The sequence below is a fragment of the Orycteropus afer genome, unplaced genomic scaffold (assembly GCF_000298275.1).
Source record: "Orycteropus afer afer isolate SDZICR_OR568_19922 unplaced genomic scaffold, OryAfe1.0 scaffold00122, whole genome shotgun sequence".
In the NCBI taxonomy this organism is placed as follows: domain Eukaryota; kingdom Metazoa; phylum Chordata; class Mammalia; order Tubulidentata; family Orycteropodidae; genus Orycteropus; species Orycteropus afer.
In genome coordinates this window covers 8,276,822-8,290,061 of record NW_006921709.1, presented here as the reverse complement: position 1 = coordinate 8,290,061, position 13,240 = coordinate 8,276,822, and the positions used below count along the sequence as shown (strand labels likewise).

Here is a 13,240-nt window from a genome sequence, read left to right as displayed (position 1 = left end):
CGTTTGCTTGGTAAAATGGAGGGTCAGCGAAAAAGGATAAGACCCTCAGTGAGATGGATTGACACAGTGGCTCAACAGTGGGCTCAAGCATAGCAAGAACTGTGAGGATGGCACTGACTGGGCAGTGTTTCCTTCTGTTGTGCACAGGGTCACTGGAGTTGCAGCCAACTTGATGGCACCTAACAACAATAGCAAGTTTTAAGTTTTGATTTTGTGTGTTGAACAACTAATTGCTGAAGCTGTTCATTTCTTGGAAATCTACAGTTACACCTGGTCTTGGAGCTCATTTTCTCTTCTGGGTCAACGACCCAAACGCTCCAGGCTTTAAGAACTGATAGAGGATGAAGGGGGTACATAAGGAATCACAACACTAAGTTGTGGATAAATTCAGACACAATCTTTGCTGTTAAAAGCACACTGTAACAGACAAAACAGGGATGATACCAAAGAATTTATTGTAAATGTAGTGGCAAATACATTGAGAATAATCATCATTACAAAGGAAGTAGAAAATTATATGTCTAAAGTATGTGCTTTTTTCTGCCACCTTTAAGTTGTGGCTAGTACCAACATCTTAAGTACTGAGATTCTTGATGGGATGGTCCACATGATTTCATAATTGTGTATCTTCATCTTAAATTTTAAAACAGTCAATCATGAGTTTCAGTTTCAATTATTATTCTCTGTTTTTATCAATTCTGTAATGATCTGTAGAATCTTGTCATCTGTGTGGAAGAAAAAGAAAACCGTGAACAAATTCAACACTGATTTTCTAATGGTATATCCATGTCAACAGCAGGTATATATCATTAAAAGAACCTCATAAATTTCAATACAAAATTGACCATGAAACTAGAGAAGCCTATAAAATGTAACTTGTTGCCCTACAAGTATTATTTTAATTTTAATTACTGCTAGTTATATTACAACTACTTTGTCAAAAGCTGACATTTTTAATTTGTATAAGCTAAGGTATGAAGCCATGATGTGACATAAACTGTACTCCTTCACAAGGAATAATTTCTTTAAAATTCCTTTAAGATGAGAAATTTTCCAACTTTTTCACCTGACTCAAGTATACTAAGGGCTCTAATGGCTGTGCCATGTTCTTCAGAGTATGACACAATTTCCAAAGTATTGGCAATGAAGTTTCTCAACAGTTAGCCCAATGGAAACAAAGAAGTTCTGACAGGGAACTGCCTTTGGAGCAGTGCCTATGGATAAGTTATAGACTTTTCAAAACAACAAAGGAATAAATTACCAATTGTTTTGATGAAAAGCAATAGAGGCTGCATTATTTGTTATTCATTAATAGCTGCTTCTAGTTCTAAACAGTTCTGAAGCTGTGACTTCTAAGAACTTCATAACCAGCTTTCAGGTAGCTGTAATTACCAGGGCTGCAAGACTGAAATTCTACATTGATTAGACATCTTACTGGGAATTCTGGTAACAGGACCCGTATTCTCATATTCAGGCTACAGTGGCATTTTTTTTTTTTTAAAAAGAGAAAGGTCACTTCCTGGAAAGGGACCAATGTCAGGTCCAGAATGAACCATGATTTTCAATTTGCGGAACAGGAAAAAGTAAAAGAAAACCCATGAGCAGTTCCAGTTACTTCTTTTGCTTCGCATTATATCACAGCTCTTCTTATTGTGAAGCCCAGAAGGAAAGGACACTAAACACTCTCCCTCCCAAGTCAAAAGTACATGTTATATCCAAAGGTAAGTTCTGATTCTCTTTTATGACAAAAGGAAAGAATGAAATAATTTAAAAAAACTCTCATTTTGTTTAATTAGTTGATTTAAGCTTTAACTTAAAGTCATTTTCTAATGTTGGATTAAGCTGAGTGGTAATCACAAAGCTCCTTAAACTAGAAGCCCATGTATCTTAATATCAAGACCAGATGCAGCCTTCTAGCAGTATAAGCAAATCAACAGTTTAATGTGTGCTTATGTGTGTGCGCACATTCAGTTATACAAATAAACAGTGAGGCTTCAAGGGAGCAGCACTAGATCAGTAGCTCCCCAACTTGCCTGATTATTAGAATTAACTGGGAACATTTTAAAAAACAGAAATCACAATACCTGAACCCAGCATTAATTCTTAACATCATTTAAAGCAAGACAACCAAACTTAAGTGCTTCCTGATGTGATACAATGAGAAAACTATAACACCCCCTAGGAAATACTATTTTCCTAAAAACCTGATTCTAATCAAGCCTCTAGATATAACTACCAGTCTGCAGAAAATGCAGAGGACAGAGAAACAAATCAAAGCATGAGGATACAACCAACCAAACTTAAATGTGAAAAATTCTAAATTTTACTTGAAAAATAACAGTTTATTAAGTATAATTAATTGCATTTAAAAGAAGAGGGTGGTGGCAATAGGAGGAAAGTGTTATAAATTTAAGAGATTACAAAAAAAAGTAACATAGTCACTAGCCTCTCCCTTAGAGATTCAGTGTGTCTGGGTTAGGTTTTTGGAATTTGTATTTTTTATGGCCATCAGGATGACTTCATAATGATTTGACAAATTTGGGAAACATTACATCAGGCTAACTGGAAACTTAGATGTCCACTGCAGATCTTTTGAAAGATAATGTTTTTATTTTATATAGACTAATAGCTCAGCATTTGTGAGTAGAGAAAACACACTGGAATAAATCTCACAGTAAGTCTCTCCTCATTTTTATAATAACTGCATTACCAGTTTAAGTAGGATGCAAATAAGTAGCAAAGTTTACTATATTCAGTTTTACCATTGCTTTTTTCAGTGAAATGGCCAGAAATTTAGAAGTGAAGCTTAGGAGGAAGAGGAAACTAAAAGAATCTTAAGTGGATAATTAGATTGTGAACAGTTAAGAACTGTCTATGAGATTGATGGAATTCAGCATAAATTAAATTTTATTGAAATGATTTTGAATCACATGGAATTTAAGTCCCCCATGTGCTATAGTTTATTCCAATATTTAAAAAACTCCACAATTTTTAGTATCTTTCAGACTATTCCCTTATGAAGGTTTTGAATAATTTATATACATGTATGTCTATGTGTATATTTATTTACATAGAGATATATACATATAAATATACACGTGTACACTGTCTTCCACCTACATTACAATTGAACACTTACTTTCAAGGGACATCTTAGGATTTTCAAGCTTTTTTCTTAAAACAGAATCAATAAGAACTCTTAGCTGCTTGAAAATAACGGCTATCTTTACAGGGGCCTGTTGAGAGAAGATGACAAATTAGATAAAGTTAATCCAGGAAGTGTCAGTGTGGTGAAGTAAATCAAAGGAAGCATATAGACCTTACAATCTGCCTTAGCACATCTTAATTTTAATATGAAATATGGTGGGAGAAAATAAAGGCAAATTACTTCCTGTAGCTAAGCTGTGCAAATCTATTTCTTAAGTACCCATAAATTGGATCTATCGTCCCAAAATAAACCAATTACTTTACTAAAATTTATATTTGTTTTCTTTCATGAACTGTGTAGGCATCATGGTTATATTTTTGGGGCGGGATTTTTTTTTTAAACAGTTTATTGAGGTAAAATTTAGAAACCATACTATTCATTCACTCATTAAGTGTACAATTCAATGATTTTTAGTACATTTACAGAGCCGTGTAACCATTACCACAATCCAGTCTTAGAACATTTCTAACCTCTTGCCATCAAGTCGATTCTGACTCACAGTGACCCTACAGGACACAGTAGAACTGCCCCTTAGGGTTTTTAAGGTTGTAATTTTCACAGAATCAGACTGCCACATCTTTCTCCCATAGAGCAGCTGGTTGGTTTAACCTTTCAGTTAGCAACCAAGTGCTAAACCACTGTGCCACCAGGGCTCCTTTAAAACACTTCTAAACCTCCAGTGCTGTGGAGGTGATTTTGACTCATAGCTAGTCTACAGGACAGAGAACTGTCCCATAGGATTTCCAAGGCTTTAAATCTTTGAGGAAGCAGACTGTGGCATCTTTTTCCTGTGGAGTGGCTAGTGGGTTTGAATGGTTGACCTTAAGGTTAGCATCAAAGTACTTTAACCAATGTGTCATCAGGGCTCTTAGAACACTTTTCCCTTCCCTAAAATTTCCTTCATACCTATCTGCAGGAAATGCATATATATATGCAGGAAATGCATAAATTATGTATGAGGAGCTCTGGTAGCATAGTGCCTAAGGCACTTGATTGTGAACCAGAAGGCTGATGGTTCAAATCTATCTATCTATCTATAAATTTAAAAACTGTGATTTGGGTTAAAGTTTACAGAGCAAATTCACTTTCCATACAGCAGCTCACATATACTTTGTCTCATGGCATTGACTACAATTTACCACAGTGCCAACAGCTCCCCTCCTGCTTCCTCCCCATAGTTAACTCTTCCCCGTGTCCTTCCCTCCATGCACTCTTGTTCCCTGAGCTGTCTCCCTGTGCATGCACAGCCCTTCTATCCTCCCATGCCTGTTCTCTCCAAGGACTGTATCTACCTAATGTAAGTGTTCAGCTTATATGTCTGTTTTTTGTTTGGCTGAAGTCACAGGAATGGATTCAATTCTAGACCTGAAGGACAGCTAGGGGCCACAGTCTCAGTGGCTCCATCAGGCTTAATCAGACCAGCAAACCTAGTCCCTTTTTTCTTTTTTAATGACTTTGAGTTCTGTTCCACATTGTTCTCCCACTCTATCCAGGATCTTCATACATAGATCCCTTTCCGAGTGGTTGACAGTGGTAGCAGGGCATCATCTAGATTTTCTGATCTCATAGTCGTATAGGCTGAGGATCGCACAGTGTACCAGTTGCTTGGACTATTATTTTCATGAATCTTTGGTTTTCTTCATTCTTCTTTGTTCTGGATGAGGAGAGACCCACCATTGCATCTAGATGGCTGCTTGTGAGCTTTTAAGATCTGAGTCGCTACTTGCCAAAGCAGGATGTGGAACAACGCTTTGTGTAGTATGTTCTGCCAATTGAACTTGATGTCCCCTGTGACTATGGTCCTGAGCCCAAAGGTCCAACTACTTGCTCCCTCTGGGTAGCTGGCTGTGGCCAAGAAGTAACTACAACCTTGTCCCTTGTCAGCTCTGCTATATACCTGGGAATTCTTACAGAACATAGCAATACATTTGTAGAAACATTTGTCTGCCAACCCTATACATGGTCTTGGGCACACTGCTCCCTGCAGAGACATACCTAATAGTTCAGCCTGTCCACCCATCTATCTGGTCGTATATCCATGTTTGCTTTCACTGACAATGCAGTATGTGCAAAAGGGTTCTTTGTTGACTGTACCTCCCATGTACCTCTCTCTCAATGCCACTGTGTTGATCACTCACATTTGGTACATTGCCCTTCTCGTCACCCAAATCAATACTTGTCTCTACCTATCTAACAGTGTTCCCTCCTCTTCCCTCCCCACCTAGTAACCAACAAAGAAAATTTCCTTCCATATATAACCCTTTCCTTGACTTTTTATAATAATGGACTAATATAGATTTGTCCTTCTGTGATTGATGTATTTCACTCAGCATAATGTCCTCCAAGTTCCTTCACATTATGTGGTGTTTTGCAGATTCTACGCTATTCTTTAGGGTTGCATGGTATTCCACTGTGTGTATGTACCATAGTTTGGTTATCCATTCTGATGGGCACCTAGGTTGCTTCCATCTTTTGGCTACTGTAAATAGTGCTGTGGTGAACGTGGGTGTGCATATATCTGTTCTTGTCTTGGCTCGCACTTCTTTAGGATATATATAAATAGACACACATATATACTCACACACATATCTATATGTACATATACACACATACATATACACAAATGACACATATTTATATTATTATTAAACTTTTATTTATATAAAGTGCTTAAAATGACAATTTGTGGGTACTCACAATTTCTAACATAAAATAAAAATAAATTAGGGTAGGTTTAAAGTAGGAAGTCCCTCTCGATTTTCTCCAACAGTTTCTTACCTGAGATGTTCCTTATCTTATACTACTCTACTTCCATGTTTCAAAGAAAAATGTTCTTTTACTTTCCCCTCCTCTCTTGAATATTAATAGGTATATACCCATCTCTGTAGTGTTTCTATATTCATTAAATATCCATCCATTTTTAGTGCTTTATTATTTAAATTACATATTCACCATATTTTTTGAAACATACCAGAGCAATAAAGCAGTACTGTGCTCTTAGCACCACTTTAAGAATAGTGTTGCACAGTTATCTCATGCAGAAACTCTAATTTCTTTCTATATGCAAAGCTATTACTATACCACAGTTTCTTCTAATTTGAAATATAGGAGAGCAATACTATAACAATCTTTTCTGCATATGTCACAGAATTGCATTACACCCAGGAGTACATGTAGCCAATTCAGTTATGTAATGATCCTAGTATATAAGCACAATAATTAATCTATTTGTGGATTTTATTCTTAATTTCAAAACCAAACCAGATCCATTGCTATTGAGTCAATTCTGACTCATAGCAACCCTTTAGGACAGAGTAGAACTGCCCCATCGGGTTTCTAAGGCTGTAAATCTTTACAGAAGCAGATCGCTTCATCTTTTTGCCCCACAGAGCAGTTGGTGGGTATGAACCAGCCGACCTTTTGGACTTACTGCTTTAACCACTACCTCACCTGAGCTCCTCATTCTTAATTTAGATCAGTATAAACTCCTACAGGAGCTCATACACTGTGTAATCAGTAGAACGCAGTTGTAAGGGCATGAGTTCAGGGATTAGATAGTTAGATGTTTAATTTTGCTCAACTAATAACAAATCAAGGCATGTTACTTAATTTTTTACTGAGCTTAAGTGTCTTATAAGCTATAGAAGTTAACCAACAAGGCTGTTAGATATTAAATTTGATAATTAATGTAAAATATCTAGCAAAATACACATTCAATGGTAAGTTTTAATTGTTATTGATAGTAAATACAATTTGTAATAAGAGTATCATTCGAATTTCAAATTTAATATATTTAAAACTACAAAACCAATATAAAATACAGAGGTGCACTACTTTGAGTCAAACTACAGGAAGAAATTATGCAAATGCCACTAAAATTAAAAAAAAAAAAAACACACACCTTAATGGTACTGGAAGTAAAAAAATTTTATCTAATAAAAACAGTTGTACTGTGTACCTGAAAATAGATCCAGCCATCAACAGAAAGAAGACGCTCCCGGTGTTGAACTTCTATATCGCCACCAAAAAGTAAAACTGGAAAAGGGGTTATTAGGGTAGTTTCCCTTAAATACACCCTGGCATATCTTACCTGCATAGGAAAAAAGGGGTGAAAAAACCAACTTGAAAGACTACAATTAAAAAAATTCATTTATCTGTTTCATGTAAGCATTTTAAAAATAATTTGTGATTACTGCAACAAAGAATTTGTTGTGAGTAGGGCTGGTTCAATCATTTCTAAGTGAGGGCAAATTTATATACATAACATTAAAGGGCTAGACAGAGTTGTCCATAAGTCAAATGTTTATAACCCAGGGGCTACCTGAAACATCTATTTGCTACATAGACAGTAGAAGATGATAGGTTAGACTAGAAACCTTACATTTTTTCTTTCATTAAAAGAAATAGGCAATTTTGGTTGTGTGAGAAACTCTGTACACATCTTGCTTTAAAACCTAAGAACAAATGAATAGCTCAACTTTAGAATCAAATAAAATACATGTTGGGACATCCTGACATGAGTTTTGAGTAATTTCTAAAATATACTGTTTACTAGAACTTAAGAATGAGTTGATTAAAAAATTAGAGTGAGAACTTCACCTTCTCCTGGTATAAGAGCCATCCGTAAGTTTGCAAGTCTCGGTTTACAGAGGAAGGATGTACTTGTGCTTTGCCCTGGGCTGTCTCCACCATACAAGCCAATTTTTCTGTAACATCTACTGATTTTGTGTAGATTATCTTTCCCACATTATCATATAGTCCAGCGGCCAGTACAGCTTTAAGAAGGGCAGTTTCTTGAAATGAGAGGGTCTGTGAAGTTCTGTGTTCCTCCCAGTTGTTAGAAGTTGTGGACGATAAAAATCCTGCTGCCTTGACCAACTTTATTAACTCCTGTTTTACATCCTGGATTTTTTTTTGTTTAAAAAAAAAAAAAAAAAAAAAAAGATCATAGCTGATTAAAACAGAGAAACTACCAAACTACCAAATAACCTTGTAATATGTACTACTGTTCCCTATAAAAATCAACAGTATGCCAAATTATTATGTAATTAACTATAGCCCAAATCAGAGCAGAAACCAAAAAGCCACTGGAACGTTGAGGACTAAATAGAGTCAGGTTGCTCCTGCTCCTGCCCCAAGACTCTGCATGTTATAAAACTTAAGAATGTCTAAGATGTAGGAGCAATAAATATGTACCCAAACACATATTCACTCACTGTATCTATGACTTTAATGGTAGCTCTCCTTTCTTTTGACATTTTTATTCAAATGATGGTGGTTACAGAATAGCATGGAGGAGGAAGGTAGTGAAAATCATCTTCTTGTCTCTGGGAGACTCACCTTAATTTTCTAAAGAACTTTGAGAAATTTATTAATGGTAACTTCATTTAATCTAAAATTATAGCCTAAAATCTCTTTCTACCTTCATTAGTAGCTAAATCAGCTACTAATTAATAAATAATTAACTAATCAGCTAAAATAGTATAGGAAGGATGAATATTTTTCAAAGTAAACAGGATACAAGTGATTAAAAAGTGATATTTACATTGAGGATATCCTGTAGGTTTTACGTGTGAGGCTTAAGGGACTTTGATTTCAGGGGAAGAAAGACCAAACAGATATCTGCTGTAACACCACAGGGTTGAAGAGATCTAAAACTTCGAGTCCAGGGTGGGTGATGAAAAGGCTCATGGAAAGCAAGGCGTGGGGACAATTAGAGAGGTGACAAGGAAGTGTTGATTAGCTTTCCACATCTTGAATCCCAGTCTGATCCAGAGATGGCTGTTTCTTTAATTTAGCCCTTTATCTGCTTTCAGAAAGGGAAAAAGATCATTCCACTTAGAGATGTCCCTGCTGTCATCCCAGTGGCTATTTTAAATTTCAAAAAACTAGTGGATCAAATTATATGAGGAAAAAATAATTTTTAATCTTTTCAAATATGAATATTGAATATAGGAATTATGTGAAAGATACAATGTTTATTTTCTGAATACCTTTATAACATGTCTGCATGTACTAAATACCTTTTCCCTTTAAATAAATATTGAAAAACATGCCGTGCACCAAGAATAAAAGGCCCATGGAACAGCCCTGCCTCACACAAGCACCTGTCTTTACATTTTGACTACACTTCTACTCTTCCCTCCTAGAAATAATTCTAGCCTCAACTGCAGTCAAAACGTGAGGAATGGGGAAAGCCATCAGATTTCCCTTCCCAAGCACAGATTTATAAATTTGGCCAGTCAGTCACAAAGTATGATGTCCTAGATGCCTTTCTACAACTAGGTCATTATACAGTGTAGCTAAGTAGCCGGCTAGTATTCAGGAAAATATGAAAAAGCCAGGTCTTTTTGTAACAATGGTTGATCCCAAGTCTGGTGCATAAAATACACAAAGTAAGCCTGAATGTCTTATCATACCAAAGGCAGGAAGCTAGCAAAGACTGTGTGGGTTATGTGAAAAGGACTCAGAGTGGGGTTCCCACTGGCCAAAGATGGAAAAATTTGAGTATCCAAAACTTAACATTCACAGTAGATTGAAACACATCAAATATATTTAAGTAAATGAGCTCAAAATGATTTTTATAAAAAGCACTCATTGATTACCTGTGGAGATCTAGGGAACCAACACATTTTGTAGACTGCTAAGTAAAAGGAAAGAATCAAGCATTTATCCTAAGTTTCATATATAAAGTGTACTTCAGGACAATCAAATATTGGTAACAGAAATTTCTTTTTAAAAGAATTATAGCTAATAAATAGAATATCACTATTTCCAATACTTATTGAAATGCTGGTAATGAGTGTTATCAATGGCTGCTAAAATTCTGATGGGGAATTTTACAGTGGATGAATCTAGCTGATAATATCAGATCCAACTGATGAATTTTAATATTACAAAGGTGATAACTCAAAAAACAAGCAGCCTGAGCTGTCAGCTGCCTTTGGGTTGATTTTAGCTCATGGTGACCGACCCCATGTGTGCAGAGGAGAACTACATTCCAGGGTTTTCAAGACTGTGACCTTTTGGAAGCAGACTGCCAGGTCTGTCTTCTGAGGTAACTCTGGCTGCTTTTGAACCACCAAACTTTCAGTTATTAACCCCTTCCTTAATCATCTGTGCCACCCAGGGACTCTTCAACCATATCTAGAATGTAGGAAGCTACAGGACAATTGACCTGGTTTCTCTGAAAAATAAACAGCAAGTGGAAAAAAAATGAGAGAAGTAACTATAAAAGAGACTTAAGAAATACATTAATAAAATTCAAGTGCAGACTTTGTTTGGATCCTGATTGGAACAAATTAGCTGTGAAAAAAACATTTATTAGGTAATCAGGGACATCTGAATACTGACTGTGTATATCTGATCACATTAAAGAACTATTATTTTTTTTCTTTAGGTATAATAATATCATACTGAGGTTAAAGCATTCAGCTGCTAACCAAAAGGTTGGCAGTTCAAACCTACTAGCTGCTCTGCAGAAGAAGAAAGATGTGGCTGTCCACTTCTGTAAAGATTACAGCCATGGAAACCCTATGCGGCAGTTCTACTCTGTCCTACAGAAGTGCTATGAGTCAGGATTGACTATGACAATGGGTACGGTAATGTTAAAAAAAAAAAAAAAAAAGAAAAAGTCCTATATCTTAAGAGATTGTGTAACGATGTGATGCCTGAGATTTGTTTCAAAATAATCTAGAGGGCAGAAAGTGGAATGAGGTCAAGAAAAAGAAAAGAAGAATGGATAATTCCAATTATGGAAGTAGGTAATGGGTACACAGGGGTTCACTATATTATTCTTTCTACTTTGGTGTGTTTGAAATTTTCCATAATAATTAAAAAAAATAACAGTTTCTGAGTTGAGAAAAACTATGTTGTTCCCCCTTCAAGAACTTCTTTAGCAGTGAAGGACTAAGATCTAAAGAGGTTAATTAAGGAGCTCTGGTAGCATAGTGCCTAAGGCACTTGACTGCTCACCAGAAGGCTGACGGTTCAAACCCACCAGCCACTCCTTGGAAGGAAGGTTGGGCAATCTACTTCCATAGTGATACTGCCTCGGAAACCCAAGGAGGGGTCGCTGTGAGTCGGGGCCGACTCGACGGCAAACAACAACAAAGCTGAACTGTTGAATAAAAAACTATTGTTTCCCAAGTTAGTGATATTCCTATGGACTCCTATGGAATAATGTTGCCTCCTTTTTACCATTCCCTGGATACATTATTACTGTTGAATATTATATTTTAATCACTGTGTAATACATCCAGGTTACTTGGTAGGAGAAATAAACCAAAAACCAAACTCACTGCCATCGAATTGGATTCGACTCAGTGATCCCTCCTTGGGTTTCCAAGGCACTATCACTATGGCAGTAGATTGCCCCATCTTCCTTCTGAGGAGCAGCTGGTGGATTTGAACTGCCAGGTTATCAGTCAAATGCCTTAGGCACTATGCTACCAGAGCTCTTTGGTAGGAGAAATAATGAAATGAAAAATTATAAATTCATTAATTCAATAAATGTGTATCAAACCTTTGTATGTGTCAGGCATTATTCTAGGAAGTCCTTTTTCCTAAGCCTGAATTAGAGAATCATATTAAAACTTACCTCTAGGGTTAACATTGATGTTCTGTTAAGAAAGTTTCTCCGGCAATATGCCATTTCAGAACGAAAGCCGCCTTCTTGTCGGGCTTTCTTCCACCTAGATAAATAAAATGACAGAAGTTCAGTATTTTTTCTTCCATGTTCTTTTTTTCAGAGGTACTAACCAACCAAAGTAAGGTTTAATTAAACTACAAGCATTTAAAAAGAGGAGTGATCTTGCTTGTAGTGACAGTTACCAATTACATGTAAGAATTTCAACTGCAATGCAGATTTTTTGTTAACAGTAAATTATTCAATTACTTCAAATATGAGGTAATATAATATAAGTACACTTCTATAAATTTTAGGAAGGACTATAAAAATATGAACCTCTAAAATGATCAATTATATCCTGACCAAGAATTAACTAAAAATAAATCTTAGCCCACTGCTACAGAGTCGATTCTGACTCATAGCGACCCCCGTTACATTGCCAAGACTGTAAATCTTTATGGAAGCAGATTGCCTCATCTTTCTCCTGTAGAGCAGCTGGTGGGTTCAAACTGCCTACCTTTTTGGTTAGCAGCCCAATGCCTTAATCACAGCACTATCACAGCTAAATCTCAGAAGCATGCATTTAATGAAAGTCAAAGATAAGCTTTTTAAAAAGTAAGTAATTTCAGGTCATTGCCTTATTGACAATATACAGATTATCTCTCACCCCAGATAAGCATTGTAGATTGTCAGGTGGTCTGAATCAGCTATAGCCAAAGCTGATTTTGCGAGATCTGCTTCATCTTTTCGACCAATTGGTGTGGTAAAAGGAGACTTCTCTGTCATAACTGCAGCGAGTGTTGCCTATCCACAAATAACCAAGCACTTTGTCATTAAAGAGGTATATTTTCAAAGCTGATTTGTAAAAGACAGCAAATAATAAAACAATCATGTTATAAGTTGCATGTTTCTTTTTAAAATACATTTTTTCATGTTCTATAACAGCCAATGTCATTTTATTAAGTAGTTATTTTTAATTTCACTTTATGAAATTTTTCAACTATGTCATCTGAATTTACTTTCATACCATCTCTGTGAAGTAAGGAGAATCAATATCACCAGAATCAGAGTTTTTTTTTTTTTAAATAAAGAATGTATAAGTGATTTAAAGTCTGTCATACAGTGAGAGGCAATCCCAGAATAACAGTTAGGTTATCTTGATGCCTAGTCTGCTGAACTTTCATTACCAGCAATGTTCTCTAAAAATAATTTGATCTCTGTAATAACCCATTTGTTGGTGCAGCTTTTCAGATCAACTATCATGGCAGAAATTTGTTAGAAAAAATTTGCTCCTACAGAAGGGTTTATTTAGCTGAACTGAAGACAAATGGGATTATACCCATGAATATATATATATAGGTTTGACAGAAGGTATTTCTACATATGTATTTTTTTCTACATAT

General features: G+C 35.9%; 1 protein-coding gene across 1 annotated transcript in view; it reads right to left on the bottom strand.

The window, feature by feature from the left end:
• Positions 1–669: 669 nt before the first annotated feature.
• DHX29 (DExH-box helicase 29) overlaps positions 670–13,240 on the bottom strand; it is a 112,417-nt gene continuing 99,846 nt past the window's right edge. Inside the window, exons 22-27 of the mRNA XM_007944183.2 lie at positions 12,505–12,641; positions 11,808–11,901; positions 7,808–8,110; positions 7,167–7,298; positions 3,140–3,236; positions 670–725 (exon numbers count right to left, since the gene is read on the bottom strand). Coding sequence (XP_007942374.1) covers positions 670–725; positions 3,140–3,236; positions 7,167–7,298; positions 7,808–8,110; positions 11,808–11,901; positions 12,505–12,641 — 819 coding nt within the window. The remainder of the gene's footprint in view (positions 726–3,139; positions 3,237–7,166; positions 7,299–7,807; positions 8,111–11,807; positions 11,902–12,504; positions 12,642–13,240) is intronic.